This window comes from Odocoileus virginianus, chromosome 17 (genome assembly GCF_023699985.2).
Source record: "Odocoileus virginianus isolate 20LAN1187 ecotype Illinois chromosome 17, Ovbor_1.2, whole genome shotgun sequence".
Lineage (NCBI taxonomy): Eukaryota > Metazoa > Chordata > Mammalia > Artiodactyla > Cervidae > Odocoileus > Odocoileus virginianus.
The window spans coordinates 26004655-26018373 of NC_069690.1; the positions used below are offsets into that span (position 1 = coordinate 26004655).

General features: G+C 49.0%; 1 protein-coding gene across 5 annotated transcripts; it reads right to left on the reverse strand.

Moving 5' to 3' along the window:
- Window positions 1-1005: 1005 nt before the first annotated feature.
- TP53 (tumor protein p53) lies at window positions 1006-13714 on the reverse strand. 5 transcript variants are annotated; one of them, XM_020869029.2, is made up of 13 exons: window positions 13592-13714; window positions 5859-5964; window positions 5359-5460; window positions 5202-5223; window positions 4848-5114; window positions 4226-4409; window positions 4033-4145; window positions 3700-3809; window positions 3235-3371; window positions 3076-3149; window positions 2542-2648; window positions 2071-2176; window positions 1006-1957 (listed from the first exon to the last, which is right to left on the reverse strand). In XM_020869029.2, the coding sequence occupies exons 3-13, from the start codon at window positions 5430-5432 to the stop codon at window positions 1943-1945; spliced, it is 1209 nt and encodes a 402-aa protein (XP_020724688.1). In that variant the 5' UTR covers window positions 5433-5460; window positions 5859-5964; window positions 13592-13714; the 3' UTR covers window positions 1006-1942. The 5 variants fall into 5 exon arrangements, with proteins under 5 accessions (XP_020724688.1, XP_020724689.1, XP_020724687.1 ...); XM_020869030.2 differs by lacking the exon at window positions 5859-5964 and adding an exon at window positions 8362-8465; XM_020869028.2 differs by lacking the exon at window positions 5859-5964.
- Between the last annotated feature and the right edge of the window lie 5 nt (window positions 13715-13719).

Sequence of the window (13719 nt, forward strand, 5' to 3'; positions counted from 1 at the left end):
GCAAAGTTAAAGATCTCTACAAGAGGTGGCTCTGGGTATCCTGGGGAGTGTTTGGCATTCTCCAGCAAGGAAGAAGTGTGGTTTCGAGGCCAGGGAGCCGGTGGCTTCACAGCTGTCTGGGATCCTCAAGGTAAGCCTGGGGATTCCCTCGGGGACTTTAAGCCAGGTTGAGGGAGTAGCGGTCCCAGAAGCCCCTCTGGACCTTACTCTGCTCTCTCCGCCCCCAGGGAGGAGGCAGGATGAGCTGTGTCCCCAGTCTGGCCATCCTTCCAACACTGGCTCAGGCAGCAGTGGCGGGTGTGGGGCGATGGGGAGTGCCTGCCCCCAGCCCCCCACCCTGGGAGCTGGCAGCTCTAAGGAACAGAACGGGTTGGAAAGGGGTGCAGGGCTCCCCAGGCTCGACTCTCCTCCCTACCCCAAGAAGTCCTTTGAAAGGTTTTCCTGGCAGAGTTTAAAGCTTCCATTCATTCAGCTGGCTGGCACGAGGCCCGGGTGAGGGGACGCCGGGAAGGCCCAAGTCCCACGTCCCAGCCCTCACCTTAGCCGCCCCCACTTCCCAGGGACCCTGGCTGGCAGGCCTTGTTCTCCCTCCTCACCATAGCACCCACTGTCTTTCCCCTTGAGAACCCAGGTATCCTGCCCCTTTCCTGGGGAGCAGATGGCCACCCCGGAAGCTCAGGCTTACTAAATCAGACATTTAAATCCCGTAATCCTTGGTGAGGCTGAGAGGGGGCAGCAGCCCAATCCTAGAAGAGGAGCAGAGACCTTGCGCCAGCCCTGGCAGGAGGGGAGGGGGGACAGTCGGTTCCCAAGTTATGAATGGAGGCACCCCTTCCCTTATTGTCATGCAGCCTGCAGACTGACCCAGTCTCCAGGCTTTGTTCTCCTCCAGGAAACCAGGCACTGGCGCCGCCTGCCGCCACCCTCCCGACTCAGGTGGCTGCTTCCCAAACTCACTCCCTTAATTCACCCCTGCACTGGCCCCAGTCTCTCAAGACACACAGGTGGTAGCAAAGTTTTATTGTAAAATAAATTGATATAAAAAATGGGATATAAAAAGGGAAGAGGAGGGGTGTGTGTGACACATGCAGATGTGCCCTGCAGAGTACAGAAGAAATCTGCTGAAGCATTTGGGGGAAATAAAACAGGTGCTGGCAGATAGAGCAGGGATGGAAGCCACTCGGATCCAGGATAAGGTGAGCTTTCCCCTTTGGTACTGAGGTTCACCAAGGGGTTATGATCTGGCAGGGCCAGGAGAGAAGGGACTCGGAGACTTCTTCCCTTTAACCAGCCATCCAGTCAGAAGCTGTCAAATCATCCACCCAGGGGGACAAAGAACCAGCACCCACAAAAGGCACTAAGTCCCAGACATCATGTAATCAAATGATGGTTTTGGGGCCAGACATACATTATTTCATCAACCCTCACAACAAACCCCCGGTGAGGTAGGTATGATTATCAGTTTTTTATAGATGTGAACAATGAAGTCAGGAGAAAATCAAACAACTTAAGATAGCTTCCCTGGCTAGTATGGCAGAGAACTGAGTTTTCCAACCCAGAAAACTCAGTGTATGGCTGGTTATAAGATGTTCCTCACACGCAGGAACACCTTCTGACCTCTCCTGAAGGCTGCTCACAGTAAAAACCTTGAAAGCTAAGCTGGAAAGCGCCAGCACCCCCCAAATCCCCAGAAAACCACGAGCACAGGTCTGCCTCTTTGGCAGAGCCGCAGGCTGAGCAGACGAAGAATCCCAGGGGGTTTCTAAGGCGCACCTGCACCAAACAGAGGTCTAAGCACCTGAGTCTCAAAAAACGCCAGGGAAGGGGTGGGGGATGAGGGTGGGGATGTCAACCAGTGACAGGAAGCAGAAGACATCAGTCTGAGTCAGGCCCTTCTCTCTTGAGCATTGGTTTTTTATGGCAGGAGGGAGAAGACCCCTTCTTAGACTTCAGGTGGCTGTGAGGAGAGAGGGGAGGGGAGGAGATGACGTCATCTGAGTGAGAAGCTCTGGGCCCTTCTTCCTGGACCTAAGCTTCGAAGGGCTCGAGGCGGGAGCAAGGAAAACTTACGGTAAAATGGTCACCGCCAAGGGCAGACATGCTGACTGAGCACCTCGGGGTACTTGTGGGTATGAGTCTCTTAATCTTCCCTTGTCCCAGCTGACACATGAGGAAACTGAGCCCGGGAGGGGAAGTAACAAGGCCAACATGACTCTTCAGTACTTTGCAAGGCTGAGCATCTGACTCCAAGGCCTGATATCCCATAGTTATCAGGTCTCTGTTTGAGACCCTAGCTCTGAGAGTCTAGGGTTTGCTAGAATAGGCAAAGAAACATCCATGCCCCGGACCCCTGGAGGCAGGAAAGTGGAGGAAGCCTAAAGAATGTCTGGGCAGGGTTGGGATCCAGCGGCAGGGTATCAGCTGCCTTCTACCTTGAAGGGAGGACCAGAATGGAATGCCATGGCTTTCTAACACAGGAAAGCAGCAGATGTGTGTGTGTGTGCGCGCGCTCGGGCACTGGGGAAGACCTGGATCACTCACCTAGAGTGAGCCCTGCTTTCCCCTGGTTCCCTTCTAGCCTGAGCATCCCTCAGCTCCAAGGCCTCATTCAGCTCTCGGAACATCTCAAAGCGTTTACGCCCACGGATCTGTGGCAAGGAAGGAAGGGAACAAAGAAATACTAAGCAAAGTCGCTACAAGAACCAAGGGGCTCCCCCAGTAGCTCAGTGTTAAAGATTCCACCTGCCAATATAGGAGACATGGGTTCAAACCCTAGGTGGGGAAGATCCCCTGGAGCAGGGAATGGCAACCCACTCCAGTATTCTTGCCTGGGAAATCCCATGGACGAGGAGCCTGGTGGGCTACAGTCCACGGGGTTGCAAAAGTCAGACACGACTAAGTGACTAAACACCACAGCCACCATCACCAGTGAATCATGGCCATGGACAGAGGAAAGGATGACTAGAAAAAATGGGCTTAACCTCACATCTGCTACATTTATATTTTTTCTTCCCTTATGCCACCCTGTGGAGTGGGGGCAAGAGACTGCACCTCTCTCTCCCCCAGACCTGGTACCTGAAGAGTGAAATATTCTCCATCCAGTGGTTTCTTCTTTTGCTGTGGAGAGGAGCTGGTGCTGGTAGGCAGTGCTGGGAAAGAGGCAAGGAAAGGTGAGAAAAAGAGTGAATTGGGGGCAGAACTGCACCCTTGTTGCCTCTTCTACCTCCTGCTCACCTCGCTTAGTGCTCCCAGGGGGTGGCTCGGGGCAAGACTGCCCCTTCTTGTAAAAATTTTCTTCCTCAATGCGGCGGTCTCTCCCAGGACAGGCACAAACACGAACCTCAAAGCTGTTCCGTCCCAGCAGGTTACCACTACCAGGGTAGGAAGAGGGAAGCAGGAGGCAATCAGAAACGGGGACCCTGTCTGTGTTCTCCTGTGAACCAGACCCCACCTACTCCCAACCACCCCCGTCCCAAGGGGAGCCTGAGCTCTAGCTCCAGACTGAGAAGACCCTGGCAAGAGAGGTCCCAAAGCCGGAGAAAGGAGGGAGCGAGCAGCAGAGGACGTCCACAAAGGGAATGCAGTGAGAGGGAACGATGGCCGGTAGTGTGGGAGAATGTGGTGAGGGGCAGGGCCCCGGGGACAGGCAGGCAGAGGCTAGGGAGCAAGCTAGCGTGGAGGGTGGTGTGTGGTCCCTACCGAGAGTCTTCCAGTGTGATGATGGTGAGGATGGGCCGCCGGTTCATGCCCCCCATGCAAGAGCTGTTACACATGAAGTTGTAGTGGATGGTGGTGCACTCAGAGGCGATCTGGGAGAGAGCACAGGCCCGGCGTGAGGCTACCCAGCCCTGGGGAGGCTGTCGGCCTCCGTGAGCCTGTTTGCTCAGCTGTGGGATGGGGATAACCCATCCGCTCTGCACACCTCACAGGGCTGTGGAAGGTCAAGTAAGGAGGAGAAAGGCCCCTCCCTGCCACCTAGGATGGTCACGGACAAACCCCCTCCCCCCGGAAACCCCAGTTGGCAAACTGGACCTCGGGCGGCTCATAGGGCACCACCACACTGTGTCGAAAAGTGTTCCGGTCGTCCAAATACTCGGCGCGTAAATTCCCTTCCACCCGGATAAGGTGCTGAGGAGGGGCCAGACCTGAGAGCAATCAGAGAGGAATTAGGGGCTTGGGCGCTCCGGGTGCCAGGCCGGTCCCAGCCACAGTCCCCGCCGCTCACCATCGCTATAGTCAGAGCGCTCATGGTGGGGACAACGCCTCACAACCTCCGTCATGTGCTCCGACTTCTTGTAGACGGCCATGGCGCGGACGCGGGTGCCGGGCGGAGGTGGCAAGTCGACCCATAGCTGCACCGGACAGGTCTTGGCCAGCTGGCAGAACAGCTTGTTGAGGGAAGGGGAATACTGGAGGAGAAGGAGGAAGAATGAATGGAGGGTCAGGGGACAAGTACCCAAGGGTTGAATATACAAACACCAAGTACCGATTGGAAGCTGTGTCCTGTGAGGGGAGGGTAGCTAGAGATGGCAGGGTTGGGGGTGGGGGTCCACGTCCCAGAAGCATACTTCCAATAGCCACAGAATGAATGCGAGTGAAGAAAAAAGGAAGAAAGAAATGGCCTCATGACAGATACTGAGAATGTGATGGGAAGGATGAAAACCCAAGGGTCAAGGGGGAAAATGTAACCTTGGGATGGAGTCAAAGGTCACAGACTAACTAGGTAAGATCTAAAAAGACTGACAAAAAGCCAAAGGCTGAAATGGAACCCCAAACTTCTGAACAGAACACCCCTAGGCTGTATGGCCAGGCACTGATAGGGAAGCCGGCTCCCCAGAGCCACTGACCGTGCAGGTTACAGACTTGGCTGTTCCGGAATGCAGGAACCCTAGACGGAAACCGTAATTGCCAGGGTAGGTCTTCTGGGAGGGGATGAAGGACGACAGGGGCCAGGAGGTGGCTGGTGTTGGGGTGGCTGGTGGCAGGGCAGCTGGGGCAAGAGGCTCTGCCATCTGGGGGGCTTCATTCGGACATTCATCCAGCCAGTTGGCAACATCTTCTGAAGTCATTACGGGTGATAGCAGGTCACTCACGGGTGAGGAGAGCTCGGAGGACTACAGACAGGAGGAACATGTCAGAAGGCCCAGTTCACATCCTCTGGCCCCGTAGCCCCCAGGTCCCGCTTGTTCCCCAGGCCTTACCAGAAGGTTGTTTTCAGGAAGTCTGAAAGAAAGGAGTAGAAAGTCAGGACTGGCTTTTGTTTCTCATAGGGCTCTACTAGGGGGCTGGGGACCAGGGTGAGGCAAGGTTACTGGACGCTAAGCAGTGAACCTGCTGTCCCTCCAGACCCCCACTCACAGGTTCCACAAGTCGGAAAATGTCTCCTGACTCAGAGGGGGCTCCATGCCGAGTTCTGCCTGTGACTCTTCCATTGTAGCTCCCTGGAAGGTTGTGTGGCCTCTGGAGGGAGAAAAGTGAGGATCCAGCCTGAGACACACCCAACCCTGGGTCACCCAGCCTGGAGGCAGGAGGGACCCCCTCCACCCACAGCACATCGGGAAGCTGAGGATCTGCTGGGGGGTAGGGGAGGCGCCTGCCCCACCCCTCAGCAGTCTTTATCACACACTTCCTCGAGGGATAAAGGCAACCCGAGAGGGACTTCCAACCTTCCCACCACTGAATCCACAAGCGTTCCTCAGTACCTACGTATTTCTGCCCTCCTTTGCAGTAATAAGGATGAAGTAACTCTCGGCTCATTTCCTCTGCCCCCACCCCTCCACCTGCTCCCTTGGTATGGTTCCTCACCCTGGCTTACAGATCCCTCAGGGCCCAACCCCCACCCACCTCTCTGACCTCACCTCTTAGCACCCTCTCCCTTTTCTGGCTTCCCCGGTGGCTCAGACGGTAAAGCGTCTGCCTGCAATGCGGGAGACCTGGGTTCGATCGCTGGGTCGGGAAGATCCCCTGGAGAAGGAAATGGCAACCCACTCTAGTACTCTTGCCTGGAAAATCCCAAGGACAGAGGAGCCTGGTAGGTTACGGTCCATGGGGTCGCAAAGAGTCGGACATGACTGAGCAACTTCACTTTCCTTTTCTGATGCTCATCAGGCACTCCCAGTTCACTGAACTGGGGACCCTGGGCCCTGCATCCCTACAGGGTGACCTCCTTCTCACCGACCTCATCATGAATGTCACACCTTAGCAGGGATGTGTCCTCAGACTTCTCCATCACAGCCAGCCAGCTAAACCCTGTCACCTTATTAATTCAGGTCACCCTACTTTAATTCTCGTGGTACTTACACTATGTTACCTTTCCCTGCTCATTTTGCCTGTTTCCTCTATTGGAATATAAACGTCTTCAGGGAAGGGAAGTTGTCTTGCTCACCAGTTACTAGCATAATGGCCTGCACCTGGTCGGGCTCAATAACTGGGGTGAATAAGTGAATCCTCGTGCCGGGCTGTAAACGGGTTGAGTAGTCAAGGGAGCCAGGGGGACAGGGGTGGTGGCTGCTGCCTGGGCCAGGGCCCTGTCACCACCATCTCATCTCCCAGGCTAGCTTTCAAATAGTTTCAACATGCCATCTTTCTTGATGCCAAATTTGTCATCAGCTTTGCTCAGAACCATGCCCACTGATGAAAGTCCATGTTCACTACACTTTTCTTCTGTGTCCATGGTAATGACCCCCCCCCTTCCCAAGCAAGCAGCTCTTGTGGGCTTCTCTGGTGGCTCAGATGGTAAAGAATCTGCCTACAATGTGGGAGACCTGGGTTCAATACCTGGGTTGGGAAGATCCCCTGGAGGAGGGCATGGCAACCCACTCCAGTATTCTTGCCGAGTCCCCATGGACAGAGGAGCCTGACGGAGTCGCAACGAGTCGGATACGACTGAGCACGCACACACACACAAAGGTTCACCTGCACCTTTCTGTTGACATAGGGTCTGCGTACTTATGTAGTGTGCAAAATCGTTTCACGTGGGGTATCTTGTTGTTGTTGTTCAGTAGCTAAGTCGTGTCTGACTCTTTGAGACTTCATGAACTGCTGCACACCAGGTTTCCCTGTCCTTCACTATCTCCCGGAGTTGGGTTATCTTACTTGTCCAGATAACCACACCTGCCTCTTGACAGGTGAGAACATCTTAGAGAGGTTAAGTGGTCCGCCCACAATACATATAGGTGAGTGAACGAGCTTTTATGAAAAATGACTGTTTGAAGGTCTAGGATTAAGATGCTTACTTCATTACAGACTATCCCGCAGAGCTGCCTTTCATAATCGGTTAAGTCTGGAGGAGAAGATTTTAGCTGATGAAAGTCCGTCAACTGAGAGGTTGGCAAAGGGCCACTTATAGCTCCCAAAGCTGATGGGGGATGGATTCTGAATGCGCCTGGAGGAAGGCAAGAGGGGACAGCCAAATGTTTGCCTTGGGGGAAAGGACCAGGGTTTCCCCTAGATGGATGATCAACATAACTTTCCAGACTTTTATGGAAGGGAAGCTGTTTATGTAGAGATGGGGCGCAGAAGTCAAAAGCCCTGGGCTTGATGCTGTATCGTCAGTTAAATTTGCTGCATGACCGCACTCATCTTAAATCTCCCAGGGCAAATATGGCAGAGCATGGGCTCTGGAGGCAGACAGGCTAGGCCTGCGTCCCGAGCCACCGTCTAATAACTGTTTAACTTTGGGAGGTTGCTGAACCTCTCTGTGCTTCCGTGTCCTTTGCTATAAAATAGTATCCCACTGATTATGGGAAATATAAAGAGTTGAGAAAGCAGATAGCAAGCACTCAATAAACATTTATCTTTATATGGTCATCCCAATTTTACTTGTTCTATATTATTGCTGGAGAGCTTTGTGACTGGGAGGGGGTGGGGCTTTTAAGGTCCTGCTGGGAGTTTTGCTAGTTCACCCCCTTCAGGCAACTGTGTTCAATAAACAGGTTGGGAGGGCTGTTCTGGGAGGGTGGGCCAAGGTCTCAGTCCCACAGGGAGAGGGAGAGCCCTGTGGACCTAGGAGGTCTCCCTCTCAGTCCTTGGTAGCAACTGAATTCTCATTTTCTTTCTCTAGGAAACTTCTTCAGAGCAGGTACGTCCCTGCGGGTGTGAACATCAGGGGGTCATGATACTAAATTGTCAGAGGCTGAAACCAGACCCTCCTGACGGCTTTTCAAAGCAGCCCCCTGGGAACGCAGTAAACTCAGCTGGGACTTAAAGAAGAGACAGGCCGATCACTATCCTAACAATGGCTGCTGTTTATATAGACCTTACTGGATCCACTGCTTTCAGTGGCTTATCTCAGTAATCCTCTCAAAAAGCAAGTAAGGTAGGTAATATCATCAGAGGAGAGAACAAGGTTAACGGAATTACCCAGGCTCAGAAAGCTCTCCAGGGTCAGGACCAGGGATTTGAACTCAGGTTGTCTGAAGCCACACCCAAGCTCTAAATAATTATGCTCTGGCTTCTCCCAGGGCCTGATGATTGAAAAACAAACAAACAACTTTTTGTTGGCTGGAAGCTGTGTAATTGGAAAAAAAAATTGATTTGGGGAAGAAATAAGGGAGCATCTGGTAAAACTGAAAACCACACTCTTACTACTTACTTAGCAAAACTGTTTCTTGGTGGATGTCCTAGAAAAATGATTGCAAGGGGGCAATAGAAGGAGTCTTACACACAAATGTTCATGACATTGTTGTTCCTAGTGGCTGGTGACAAGAAACAACCTTGGTATCCATCAATAAGGAATAGGTAAATGAAATGCGGTGTATTCATTACAGTGGTTTAGGGAAATGAATTTTTTATTTGTATATGTAACCTGTTAATGGGCTTCCCTAGTGTCTCAGACAGTAAAGCGTCTGCCTGCAATGCGGGACACCCGGGTTCGTTCCCTGGATCAGGAAGCTCCCCTGGAGAAGGAAATGGCAACCCACTCTAGTATTCTTGCCTGGAAAATTCCATGAATGGAGGAGCCTGGTGGGCTACAGTCCATGGGGTCGCAAAGAGTCGGACACTGAGCGACTTCACTAACAGTTCAGAAACATACTGGGTGAAAATACGATTTGCAAGAAAAAACAAAACACAGTAATTTAGTCTATGGAAATCAAACACATAAAATGATTATTTATTGCTTATAAATATATGTATATAAAAGCATGAAAGGCAAGAAGACTACAAATTCACAAAATCTTTAATAGTGATGTTCTCAGGGAGAGGGGATGTATGCTTAGGGTACTGGGAGTAGTAGAGTCAAAGGGGTTTTAGTTTTTTCTTCCCCCTTTGGCTGTGCCTTGAAGCTTGTGGGATCTTAGTTCCCCAACCTGGGACTGAACGTGGGCCCTAGAAGTGAAATAGCCAGGGAATTCCTGGTTTTAGCTTTATTAACAAAGAAAAAAATTTTAAAGGTGGTATCTATACATTATTTGTGTAACTAAAATAAAATAGAGACAAAAATAAGAAAAATGTTGTTAAAAGTTATTTGGTGGGAATGTGTTATGTTACTCTTGTACTCTGTGCTTTTCCAAAATAAAAATATTGAGGGGGAAAAAAAAGAAATTACGGATATTTTAATCAGAATAAAAAAAGTAAACAGAATAATGTCATCCCAAGTACCCATTACTTAGCTTCAAGAATAATTAAGCATTTTGCCTTTATCGTCTTCCCTATACTTCTAGTCACTCCCCACAACCCCACAAATGTTTCTGAGGTGAAACGTACATAGGTTGAAATGGCATCATACTATTTTGATCACAGAATCTGACAAACTTTGATAAAGCTCTGTAACCTACCCATATCAAGACAAAGATACTGCGTTCTCTTCTGGAAGTTTTATGTGTAGGTTTATTAACCATGTCAAATTTACTGTTGTGTATGGTGAGAGATGGGGGCCAAAATCCATTTTTCTGCTCCAGTTGTTTCAGCACCATTTGTTGAGACTTTCCTCTCCCCACTGGTACCGTCACAGAAAATCATTTGACTACATTTATGTGTCTTTTCCCAGACTCTATTCATTGATTGTTGTTCTACTGTAACTTTATTATTTTTTTAAGTTTTATTATTGGACTACTGGGGCTTCCCAGTGACACCAGGGGTGAAAAATCTCCGTGCCAATGCAGGAGACACAAGAAATGTGAGTTCAGTCCATGGGTTGTGAGGATCCCCTGGAGGAGGAAATGGCAACCCACTTGAGTCTTACCTGGAAAATGCTGTGGACAGAGGAGCCTAGCAGGCTCCAGTCCATAGAGTTGCAAAGAGTTTGGACACAACTGACCATACATGTATTGAAGTATAATTGCTTTACAATGTTGTGTTAGTTTCTATTATACAACTAAGCCCTACTGTAACTTTACAGTAATCTTGAAATCAGGTATTTTAAGGCCTCCAGCTTGTACCAATGTTTTGTTTCAGAATCAGCTTGTCAGTTTGTACATTTTTAAAAATCATTAAGTTAAATCTTTCTGAAGAGTAATGACACCTTAACACCATGGAGTGTTCCAATTCATGAATATGTTAAAATTTCCTTAAATTCTCTCAGCAGTATTTTGTAGTTTTTGATATAGAGCTCTTGTCCATCTTCTGTTAAATTTATCCCTGAGTATACCATGTTTTTCACCATGGCTTCCCAGGTGTCTCAGTGGTAAAGAATCCGCCTGCCAATGCAGGAGACACAGGTTCAATCCCTGGGTCAGGAAGATCCTTTGGAAAAGGAAATGGCAACCCACTTCAGTATGCTTGCTTGGAAAAACCCATGGACAGGGGAGCCTGGTGGGCTACAGTCCATGGGGTCGCAGAGTCAGACATGACTTAACACATGTCATGGTTTTTAGTTTGGATTCAAGGTTGCTATTATATAAAAATACAATGTATGCATATTGCCTTTGAAAGTTGTAACTTGCCTTTAGTCTTAGCTTTCACTTGTTAGTTCTCACAGTGTGAAAATGAATTTTCTATTAGGACTTTCGGTATACACCGTCATACCATCTGTGAATAAAGCCATTTTATTTCTTCTTTTCCAACTGTTATGTATAGATTAACAGCATTAGGCTGGCCTTATAAAATGAGTTGGGCAATGTTACTGCCTCTCTATTCTGAAAGAGTTTATGTGTGATTGGTATTGTTTCTTTCTCAACTTTTTTAACTTGAGAACAAAGGAGACAGATAGGAAATAGCAATCAGACCCAAATGCTAACAACAATTGCATTAAATGTAAATAGACCAAGCACTCCAATTAAAGCAGTTCAGTGGGGAAAGGAAGGCTATTTCAACAAGTGGAGCTAGAACAACTGGCTATCCACAGGAAAAAATAAAACAGAACCTTGAACTCACAGCATGAAAAAAATTATTTCTTGACTAATAAATTATGGCTCACAGACTTAAGTGTTAAATCTAAAACTAGAAAGATTCTCAAAGAAAATATATCAGAAACTATAAGAAAATATCTTCATGACCTTGGGGTAAGATCTCCTAAACAGGTCAAAGCAACCACTGAAAAGAAAAATGAATCTTCTGCTCCTTGTAAGAGTTGTTAGACAAGCAAGAGGTCAGGAGAAAACACATGTATCTTACAAAGGATACACATTATTCCTATCCAGAATACACAAATGACTCCAACACCTCAAGGACACAAAAAGCAAATGAATCGATTTTTAAAATGGGGAAAACACTTGAACAGTCTCTTTATATCTGACACAGAAATGGCCAGTAAGCACATGCAAACTGTTAGAACATACTTAACAGAGAATTGCAAACTAAAAACCACATTGATATGCCACATTAGAAAGCCTGACAAACCAAATCCTGAGACAGGATATATCTTGCTGGTGGGAGTGTAAAACAGTACAACCACTTTGAATAACTGTAACTTTCTTTTTTATAACTTTTTAATATAATTAAAAAATATAAACACCTAACAATTTCACTCCTAAGTATCCAAAAACATAAAAACATGACAACAAAAATAATTTTAAGAATGTTAATAGCAGCTTTATTCAAAATAATCTTAAATGGGAAGCCACTCAAAGGCCATCAAAAGGAGAATGGATAAACAATCAATGGTTTATTTATTCAGTGGGATATACTAAAATATAAAGAAACAAAGTATTGATACGTTGATACATGCAATAAAATGGGTGAATTTCACAGACGGAAAGAAGCCTGACACAAAGGAGCACAGACTCTATGATTCCATTTATAAGAAGACGTTCTCCAACAGGCAAAACAAATCCACGGTAACACAAATCAAAATAAAGGCGGTAGCTCTAAATGCTACCCCTAACATAGAAAAAAGCACGTAAGTACCGCGCAGTGTCATGTTCGTAGCAGGTGCGTGGTAGATGACCGCGCCCTAAATAATGAAGATACCGGGAAAATTGGTAGGGGTAGAATTCCTAGGCCGGTCCGCCGCCTCCCCTGGGAGGGCAACTTCGAAGACCTCGGCCCCGCCCTCTCTAAGCCCCGCCCCTTCCGCTTCACGACGTTCGCTCTGCGTCTGAGAAGGGAATGGTTCAGCCCAAAGCCAGATACATAAGTTCTTTCTCAGTCGCAAAAAACGACCCATCGTTAGTCTTCTATAGTTTAATTCTCAAATGTATCCATTCTCGAAATACCCAGGGTCTGCCCTCTGACACTAAAAACAAAACAAAACAAAACCTTCCACGCAATGGTAGCGTCCTCCTGGCTAGCGGTCGATCGCGATGGAGCACACCATTCAAAGAGGGGGAGGGATTAAGGTTTGCATCAAAACGAATACCTCCTCCTTTCCAAAAGCGGTAGCTAACCAGGCTAGGAGGGGGGGAAAAGTAGAGGGGTTAGCAGCCTCCTTTCACAAGTAATGGGAACCAGTATAAAAGACCCTTTCTCTTTCTACTTCCCTCACGTCGGGTGAATAGTGGGCTGCTCCGAAAAAAAGAAACCGGAAATGCTGCCGCAGTGGTAGAAATGTAAATGTAGAGCCAAACAATAACAGGGCGTCTGAGGCCGGGCTACTTCTGCAGGGCTTCGCGGGCAAAACTCTCGTTTAGCACGCCCCCCTTCCACGACTGACAGCCTTTAACCGGATTTTTCTCCATCTAGCGGAGCTGAGAGCCAGTGGGAAATATTACTCCAGGAAGGACAAAGGTCCGGAAGTTATGGGACCTTAGCTGCTTGGACTTTCCGGATCACCCGAACCACTTCGGAAAGGAGCCCGAGATTCCATTGGGATGCTGCACGTTCTAAAATCCTGAGCCATGAATCCCTGAAGTTTCGAGATCCGAAAGTCCCAGACCCTGATGCTTTGTGCATCTTATTTCACACCCCATGGGACGGAGTTAGTGGTGGTGGGGAAGAACCCCTTAGGCCGGCTCAAGGTTCCCCAAAGCCCCACTCCCTCGCCCAAGTGTTCAGTTTCGAGTTCGGCTGATCTTAACATCCCAATCATCTACACTCGGGCCTCCTAACATTGCATTGCTGTTGATGCCGCTAGCCAAGACCCCCACCCTCCCTGCCGCCAATCGCTAACCCCCCAGTGACCGCCCGCCAGCCCTTTATCCCCCCGAACTGAAAATACAAGGAGCCAAGAGCCCGTGACTCATAGAGGACTCATCAGTCTCAGTCAAGAGCTTACCCGAAGCTCGGGGGAGGGTGTCACCGTCCTGGGATGCACGCTCCGAGGTCGGACGCTAGATGACCCCAGAGACCTGCGGCCACCTGCGGCCAGGATGGTGGCTCTGGACTTTTGAAGAGCTCAAAACT